The sequence below is a fragment of the Mastomys coucha genome, unplaced genomic scaffold, assembly GCF_008632895.1.
Source record: "Mastomys coucha isolate ucsf_1 unplaced genomic scaffold, UCSF_Mcou_1 pScaffold8, whole genome shotgun sequence".
NCBI lineage: Eukaryota > Metazoa > Chordata > Mammalia > Rodentia > Muridae > Mastomys > Mastomys coucha.
In genome coordinates, this window is record NW_022196914.1 from 28,938,779 (window position 1) to 28,948,364 (window position 9,586).

General features: G+C 39.9%; 1 protein-coding gene across 1 annotated transcript in view; it reads left to right on the top strand.

Moving 5' to 3' along the window:
• The window catches only part of LOC116083960 (zinc finger protein 728-like), a 17,624-nt gene extending 8,918 nt beyond the window's left edge, over positions 1-8,706 (top strand). Inside the window, exons 2-4 of the mRNA XM_031360802.1 lie at positions 2,918-3,044; positions 3,905-4,000; positions 5,971-8,706. Of these exons, the coding sequence (XP_031216662.1) occupies positions 2,918-3,044; positions 3,905-4,000; positions 5,971-6,656 (909 nt within the window). The 3' untranslated portion in view covers positions 6,657-8,706. The remainder of the gene's footprint in view (positions 1-2,917; positions 3,045-3,904; positions 4,001-5,970) is intronic.
• Positions 8,707-9,586: the final 880 nt, after the last annotated feature.

Below are 9,586 nucleotides of genomic sequence, written 5' to 3' on the forward strand. Positions count from 1 at the left end.
GGAAGGTCAGCTGTATTCACATAGGAATCCTGTTTTTAAAAGTAAGAAATCTAACCAAGTCAGTCAGACATTGAATCTAAAGCATTGTAAATCAGGTGAGAGATGTAGTTGTTATCTCATTGTCCAGTTATCTCAGGAAGAGGAAACCTGGAGGAATATTGATCAGTGGATATTCCTCTTCATTTAGAGAAGATGAAGGAATGCAAGGGCATTGATGCTGTCCTGAATCCAAGGAATTTAAGATCTCAAATGACACTCCCTGCAAATGGGCCTTAGTTTACTGAAATGATGCATGACACTTAGTGGCTAACCTAACTTACAAATAACATAGCACATAGATAAGAGACACAAGAAAAATTCATATTAGCAGCAATAAGTCCAAACAAATATGACTGAACAGCAGCAGCGTTAGCAGTTCTCATTGTTCAAGTCTGTGGTGGCTGTCTGCTTCCCTTGTTCTTCTTCCTCTTCTTCTCAGCAAGTCTTTGTGAGCAGGAGAGGCAGGGCTGGTTGGACCAGTCTTTCTGGAACCTAGATTGGAGATACTGCATTTTTTGGAAAGATCATAAATACACCCTCTTCTCGAGGTGATTAAAACCTCTGGGCCTTTTCTAGGCCCAGTAAAAAAGGGTTATTTCATTTCACCTAGGCATAATTATGCCTGGCTGTTGGATGTCATGGATTTTTCAAGAGCTCTTTGGCATCTAAATTTTAAATTTTCTTTAAGAATAAAAAGCATGATAATTAATGTGTACAGGGATATAACAATGTATGTAGCTCTTCATTGTATCTGACATTTGTGATTGTGCATATTTGGGTTGAGAAGTACTTTCACCATCACCATGGCTCTCTACCGTGAAGAATGTACATCATGTGTGCTGTATTCTAATACAATGATAAGACACTGAAGCTCTATTTTTTTCTAAGATTTAACTGTTTGTTTATTTTTATTATGCTAGCTGGAATATTGTACACTTGAAACAAACTATAGTTATGTGAGTATAGGAAATGTTAATTTTGGAAATACTCTGTAAGATGAGGCTGTGTGCCAGCCTGTAGAGCAATTTCTTAGTGACTGATGGAGCATGACACATACTGGTATGCAAGGTGGAACTCTGAGATGCTAGCCCTGGATTCTATAAGGAAGCAGGCTGAGCAAGGAAGCCTATGAGCCGAACCCCTACATTATCTCTAAATAAACTCCTGCCTCCAGGTTCCTGTTCTGTTTAAATCCCTGCCCTGACCTCTTTCAGTAATGAACTGTGCTGTGCTGTGCTGTGCTGTGGAAGTGGAAGCCTAATAAACCCTTTCCTCACCAATCTGATTTTTGGTCATGGAGTTTCGTGACAGGAATAGAAGCTCTAACTAAGGCAAATATGTGTTTGTATTTTGTTATCATTCATGTCCAAGAGATTTTCTGATCCTTCCTAACTGGAGTTATAAACAATTGGGAGCAGCCATGTTGCATCTAGGAATCAAACCCCATGTCCTTTGGAAGAGTAACCCGTGCTCTTAACTACTGAGCCATCTGTCTCGCCCCAACACACTGTTTTTTGTTGCCCTTGTTCTCCATTTTATGGTTCTTACATGCTTTGTACCATAGGACTTTCTAGGACCTTCTGTGATCCACTTCACTTAGAGCTGAGTCCAGTGTTGCAAACAGTACCTCATCAAGAGTATTTTAGAATTCTTCCTTACCTATATCAGAGGTGCTTTCAGCTCTCCTATCTATGCAGAAGCACATGATGCCTCTGTGTATTTGTTATTATTGCTGATTATAATTAGCATAATGTGTAAGTTAATTGTGGTTATGTCTATCCCAGTCTAGTTTCCAAATAAATAAGACTCAGACTATGATTAACTTATTTGGCTTTTGCTCAATTGCTGGATAATTGCTCCGAATCTATTTTTCTAAAGCTAGACTGGCTACTTTCACATCCATGCTCCCCAAATTCTTGCTACTGGAGACCTGTCCTCCCCTCCCTACATGTCTTTCTCCTTGTTGTGGACCTTACTTACAACACCCAGTCCACTCATCAAAGCCCTGCCTACCTCCATAATTGGCAGTTGCTAGGGTTTTTGTTGTTGTTGTTGTTGTTGTTTTAAAGAGGCCCAAAACAACTTTATTTGTATTTCAACTTTGGCTCCCAGCTGTCCAACCCAGAATGAGGGCTGTAGACACCAACCAAAACCAGTCAGCCATCCTACCCCTCTACCCTAGGTTGAGGCATGCCTTCCCAGGAGAGTGGAGTCAGGCCCCAGGTAACCCCCCTCCTGTCTGGGTCAGAGCAGGTTTCTGGAAGGGATCCTAAGACCCATTTGCCTGCTTCAGGGTGCTGCCCAGGCAGCAATGGGTGGCGGGACAAGGCAATCCATCTCAGCAGCTACTAAACCAGTAGAGGCCTTTGAAGGCAGCCTTGTGTACTGGGTGGGCCTTGGCCTCCTCCTTCAGACAGGCAGAGGGCAGCAATCAGAACCCAGGGTGAGGAACCACAGAACAGAACAGCTGGACCAGCTCCAGCCAGGCCTCCCTAGGGCCCAGCAACACTAGGCAAGTGTGACTGTGTGTGAGTTGGGTAGGTGGAGGGATGGGGCTGGCTGGTTTCCTCTACTATATTCTGATCTAGTTCCCTGACGGTGGAGAAGGAGCAAGTTAGAGTACAGCAGAGATGGCTCAGCCGTTAAAGGTTAGGCTCACAACTAGTTGCTAGTTTTATTTAGCCAATTTTTTAAATTAGGTAGCCAATTTAACACAAAAATTCATGGTGAACTCATGGGAATTCACTTGTCTTAAGGCAGCCAGATTTTTTTTGGGGGGGGGGGGCGTATAGAATTTAATCACTTGAATACATGGAAGCACCACACCAACCCCAAACAATAATGTCTGATATTTACTCTTATATAAATTTTTTTTCAGGATATGCTGTCATTCTGGGATGTGGTGATATATTTCTCTGCAGAGGAGTGGGAATACCTCAGCCCTGCTCAGTGGAAACTGTACAGGGATGTGACATTGGAGAATTACAACAACCTTGTTTTTCTGGGTGAGGATACCTTCTATGATGAATTTTTAATTAATTATAAGCATGAAAGTTGTTCCTTTTGTATAGTATCTCCTGGGTACTTCTATGTCCATCAATGAGGTCCATAGGGCTATTTACTTTTAAGGAAAATTTAAATTATTCATATAGCTTTGAACTATTTCTTCTTGCATTCATACTTAAATGTAAATGTTTTGTTGGTCTTAGAATATAAATGGTACACCTTAAAGAGAACATCACATACTTCACTTGTAAAAGTTCTCCATGTAACTGAGTGGTGGGAAGCTCAGGACCTGCAATTTTCAAGTTCCTCCTTAGCATTCTGATGTGCCCATCCGAAAACACTTAACAACTAGTCCTCTTGTCCTGGTTAGTTTTGTGTGTCAACTTGACACAGGCTGGAGTTATCACAGAGAAAGGAGCTTCAGTTGGGGAAGTGTCCCCATGAGATCCAGCTGTGGGGCATTTTCTCAATTAGTGATTGGGGGGGAGGGCCCCTTGTGGGTGGTACCATCTCTGGGCTGGTAGTCTTGGGTTCTATAAGAAAGCAAGCTGAGCAAGCCAAGGGAAGCAAGCCAGTAAGTAGCATCCCTCATGGCCTCTGCATCAGCTCCTGCTTCCTGACCTGCTTAGTTCCAGTCCTGACTTCCTTTGGTGGTGAACAGCAATGTGGAAGTGTAAGCTGAATAAACCCTTTCCTCCCCAACTTGATCATGATGGTTGGGCAGGAACAGAAACCCTGACTAAGACACCTCTATACTCCTTTATTGTACCTTCTCATTCCTTATACACACAGTCCTGGAGGGACATTTTATTTCCCACCTGACCACAGTAACGATGTTGTTCCATTTTTCCACAAACAGGTCTTGCTTCTTCCAAGCCATACCTAGTCACATTTCTGGAGCTAAAACAAGAGCCTTCATATGTAAGGAGTCAAGCGGCCATCACTATGTTCTCAGGTGTGTTAGAAGGAGGGTGTCAGAGAACAGAGTGGGAAACTCTAAGATCTAACATAAATCTATTGAGACACAATATTCTGGCATTAATTATCTTTTTTAAAATTAAATTAATTTCTTTTTTACTCATTCACCGCACATCTGGTTCACTGTCCCCTTCCTGGTCACCTCTTCCCACAATTCTTCCTTTGTCTGCCATCCTCTTCTGCTCTAAGGGGGTGGGCACCATGCTGTGTGTTTTGCCAACCCTCAACCCTGGCACTCCAGGACTCTGTAATCCTAGGTGTTTTCTCTCCCACTGAGTCCAGTCATGGCAGCCCAGCTAGTAGAATATCTTTCACATACAGGCAACAGCTTTTGGGATAGCCTCCTTTCCAATTGTTCAGGACCCACACAATGATCAAGCTGCACATGTGCTTCACATGAGTGGGGAGGACTAGGTCCAGCCCATGTATGTGCTTGGTTCGTTGGTTCAGACTCAGAGCCCCAAGGACCTAGGTTAGTTGACTCTGTTGGTCTTCCTGTGGAGTTCCTATCTCCTTTGGGTCCCATAGTCTTTCCTCCTCTTCTTCTGTAGGAGCCCTGAAGCTCCATCCACTGTTTGACTCTGGGTGTCTATACCTGTCTTAGTCAGCTGCTGGGTGGAACCTTTCAGAAGACCTTATTGGCTTTTAAAAGTCTACTTTTCTGCATTTTTCTGTCAATGGAGGGCATAAGCTAACATTTAGAATGTTTTGTGTCTTATTAGTTTTTGTGTTTTATTAGTTTTCTTTTACCATGAGATTACCTGTGTTTCCCATGGCAGCCAAAGCTCTGTATATTTATGTAATCTTTAACTTGAGGAATTATTTTTTATAAGATATATGCACATACATTTTTTTAAAGTGATGAGTTATCTCAACAAGCACCCAAATGAATGAGACAGAGACTGTAAGATTTATTTGATATGCTTTACAACACAATTACTAGGATGTTAATAATTGATTGTAATCCTCTAAAGTAATCTGGCTAGCTCCCAGGCAACTTACCCATGATACTAGCATTTTAATACTAGTCTGGATCTCTGAGTTTCAGGGGATTTTGCATGATGTCTGTCTAGACCCCTTCCTTATAGGGAGCCACGCGCGCATGTACACACACACATACACACACACACACACACACACACACACACCCCATCCCCTGTTCTTCCCTGGGACAGCAGAAGTCAAGCATATTCTCTCTTCAGCCCAGCCATTGGTTGATCAGCAGTTATTGACAAGTTAGAACATAAATGTGGAACAATGTTTGCACAAACTTAAGATGAGAGATTCTAATAACCCACTATAATGCCATGTCTGCATGGCACAAACATATGGGACCAGAAAAATCAGTCATTTGAGTAAGACATGGATAATCTTCACAAAATGCACAAAACCACGATGCCTAAAGATGTGCATAAACCTTTTTCTCTTGAATCTCTATTTAATATTATTAAAGAAAGTCTTCTTCAGTCGCCTTTCAAAACTTCTGAAACAAAACTTTATACTTAGACTATAGATATAATATTATATACACATATAATATATTAACATTGTTTATTTAAGTGTTTTCCAAATTAAACTAACTTATACTTTGTTTTTAACTATTCATGTAACTTCAGTATTTCTTTAAGGAGCTGATTGGCATTTGCATAATGCCATTATGGGTTTTCTTAATGGATATTGTACTTTCATACATGTTTGATTTTGTTTAATATTCTATTCCTTCCTTCTTCTATGTTGCCATTGTCTTCTTACTTCAAGGAAGTCTACGTAATTGTCACTTATTTTGTGTTTTAAATTGTACTTCACTGAATACAGAAAATTGAATGTAGCTTATCATTAATACAGACAAATGCAAGTATGAGTAAATGTTGGCTTTTTAAAAACTATTAGTTTTAAAATATAGAATTTTGCTCTGTTTTCATTCATTTTTTACTTGTTACTCACCAGGAGGAAAATGCTATACATGCAAAGAATGTGGCAACATTTTTGAGGGGAGAAAAGAACTTCAAAATCATCAGATAATTCATTTAGGACTGAAGCCCTACAAGTGTGAAGACTGTGGCAAGTCCTTCAGTTTTCCATCATTACTTTCTGAGCACAAAAGAATTCATACAGGAGAAAAACCGTACAAGTGTGATATATGTAACAAGGCCTTCCATGTTCCATCAAACCTTTTTAAACATAAGATAATTCACACAAAAGAAAAACTCTACAAGTGTGAAGTATGTGGCAAGACTTTCGGTTTTTCATCAAGACTTTTGTACCATATGAAAATTCATACAGGAGAGAAACCATACAAGTGTGATAAATGTGGAAAGGCCTTCCACTCTTCACCATCACTTTATCAACACATGGGAATTCATACAGGAGAGAAACCCTGCAAGTGTGATGTATGTGGTAAGGCCTTCCGCTTTCCATCATTACTTTTAAAACACAAGATAAGTCATACAGACCAAAAACCCTACAAGTGTAAAATATGTGGAACTTTCCTCCGATGTCAATCATCAGTTCATGAACACAAGTTAATGCATAAGGGAGAGAAACCCTACAAGTGTGATGTATGTGGCAAGGCCTTTGAATATCCATCAAGACTTTCAAAACATAAGAAAAGTCATGCAAGAGAGAAACCATAAAAGTATGAAGTATGTGGCAATGCCCTCCATTATCCATCATTACTTTCCAAATGTATGAAAACTCATACAAGAGAGAAACCATACAATTGTGAAATGTGTGACAAGCCTTCCACTATCCATCCATACTTTCTAAACACAGCATAATTCATACAGAAGAGAATCCCTATGAGTTTGAAGTATGTGGTAAAGCCTTTGATTATCCATCTGGACCTTACAAACATATGAAAGTTCATATAGAAGAGAAACCATAAAGATGTGAAGTATGTGGCAAGGTTTTCAATTATTGGTCAAGATTTACAAACAGAATTCATTCATGAGAGAAACCCTACAAATATTAAGTATGTGGCCTAGCCTTCTATTGTGCATAATTACTTTCTGAAAAGAAGAGAATCCATACAGATGAGAAACTATAAACTTGTGATACATTATCAGTCAAGTCCTTTAGAACTTCCCACATTCTTTCTCCTTATTTGATAACTCATTCTGGAGAGAAACCATACAAAAGTGGAAAAGCCTCCCTTACAAAATCATACCTTTTTCTATACAAGTTGACTCACAATGTAGAAAATATTTACAAATGAAAAAAGCATGTCAAAATGCTCAACAAATTTAGGGATTATCAAAGAATTCATCCTGGAAAGAAACCATATGAATTTTAAAAAATGTGGCAAATACTTTTGAAGTTTGTACAGAAGAGAAACCATAAAAGTGTGAAGTATGTGGCAAGGCCTTCAGTTATCCATCATTACTTTCTAAACACAAGATAATTCATAGAGAATCCCTACAAGTGTGAAGTATGTGGCAAGGTCTTCAATTATCAGTCAAGATTTACAAACATAACAGAATTCATGCATGAGAGAAACCCTCCAGAAACCCTACTGCCTTGAGTCTCACATGACACATGGACTGTGGTCTTTCAAACTGTTATAATAGTTAAATAAATCTGTGGACCTTTCAAGTGGTAACCTATTTTACTTATGAATTGAAAGTAAGGTTGGAGAAAGGGAAGAAACGTTACGATTTAAAGCTTTTTGGATAGAGTTAGCATACTGACTTTGGGAACAAACTGAATTGCCAACAAGATCCACACCCATGTTAGTATTCTCAGTACCCACAAAATAGAAGTAATTACCTCTGAAGGTTGTCCTCTGACCTCCATGCATGGGCCCCCACACAAACATAAATGTATGCCCAGAAATAAATCTTATATAAAACTTATGTTTAAGTTACACCTTTAAAATGACTGTGTTTGGGGACTGGTGAGATGGCTCAGCAGGTAAAAGCACTGATTGGTCTTCTAAAGGTCATGAGTTCAAATCCCAGCAACCACATGGTGGCTTACAACCACCCATAATGAGATCTGACGCCCTCTTCTGGTGTGTCTTAAGACAGCTACAATTTACTTAAATAAATAATAAATCTTTAAAAAAATAAATAAAATGACTGTGTTTTACATGGACTAGCATCAAGAAGTAATGCTTGTATCTCAGTTGTTAGCATCATGAGTTGTAGAATCATTTGAGTTGCAAGCCTCTTGTTGATTTGTAGGATTTCTCTTGATTGGTTTAATTGATTTCAGAAGGTCTGTTGATTGCTATTGGAAGCATCTTTTTGACTAAGATGCTGCAGTATCAGATAATACCCTGAGACCAACTGTCCATCAGTCTCCTGCTTCCTGGCTGTGGAAGGAACATGACCAGCTGCTTATGTTCCTGTTGTTTTACCTTTCTCACCATGTGTTGTGGTGGGAATAAGAATTGCCCTAAGGGCTCATAGATTTGAATGCTTAGTCATCAGATATTAGCACTGCTGGAAAAGGATTAAGAAGTGTGGCATCATTGGTGTTAAGTGTGTCACTGGGGGTCATATTTGAGATTTCAAAGGTTCAGACCCAGTGTCCCCCTCTTTTACTGACTATGGGTCAGTATGGATAATTCTCAGCTACTCTATATCTGCCTGCATTCCAAAGTGCTCCCTAGCTTGCTTCCCACAATAATAATGGACAAACCTCTGAAACTGTTGACAAGCCCCAATTAAATGCTTTCTTTTATAAGAGTTGTCCTGGTTTGGTATCTCTTCATAGCAATAGAACACTAAGTAAGACTCCATGGTTGTGATGGTTTGTATGTGCTCTGTTCAGGGAATGGCACTATTAGGAGTTATGGCCTTGTTGGAATAGTTATTTCACTGTGGGTGTGGGCTTAAGACCTTCATCCTAGCTGCCTGGAAGTCAGTCTTCCACTAGCAGCCTTCAGACGAAGGTGTAGAACTCTCAGCTCTGCCCTCACCATGCCTGCCTAGATGCTGCCATGCTCCCATGTTGATGATAATGGACTGTCCCTATGAACCTGTAAGCCAGCCCCAAATATATGTTGTCCTTTATAAGAGTTACCCTAAGTAAGACAGAAGTTGGTACCAGGAGTGCAATATTGCTGTGATAGGCCTGACCATGCTTTTTATTTTTTTATTTTTATTTTTTTTAAGAATGTGCATTTTCTGGCTTTGGATTTGGAAAGCATTAGAATGCTTTAAGTGGGGCTTAATGTGCTATCCTAGAAAGAACTATGGAAGGCTTTGTTGCTGTGAGTTAATTGAATTGTGGTGACCTGGTCCAAGAGGTTTCAATGGAGATGAATTTCATTATTGGCCTAGGGACTGGTTTTTTTTTTTTTTTGGTATTTTTGTGAAGAATGTGGCTAATTTTTGACCTTGTCTGAAGAGTCTGCCTAAGTCTAAGGTGAAGAAACTCAGATTAATTTCACTGACAGAGGAAGTCTCAGAAATACCCATCATAGCCGGGGCGGTGGTGGCACACACCTTTAATCCCAGCAGCACTTGGGAGGCAGAGGCAGGTGGATTTCTGAGTTCGAGGTCTACAGAGTGAGTTCCAGTACAGCAAAGGCTATACAGAGAAACCCTGTCTTGGGGGG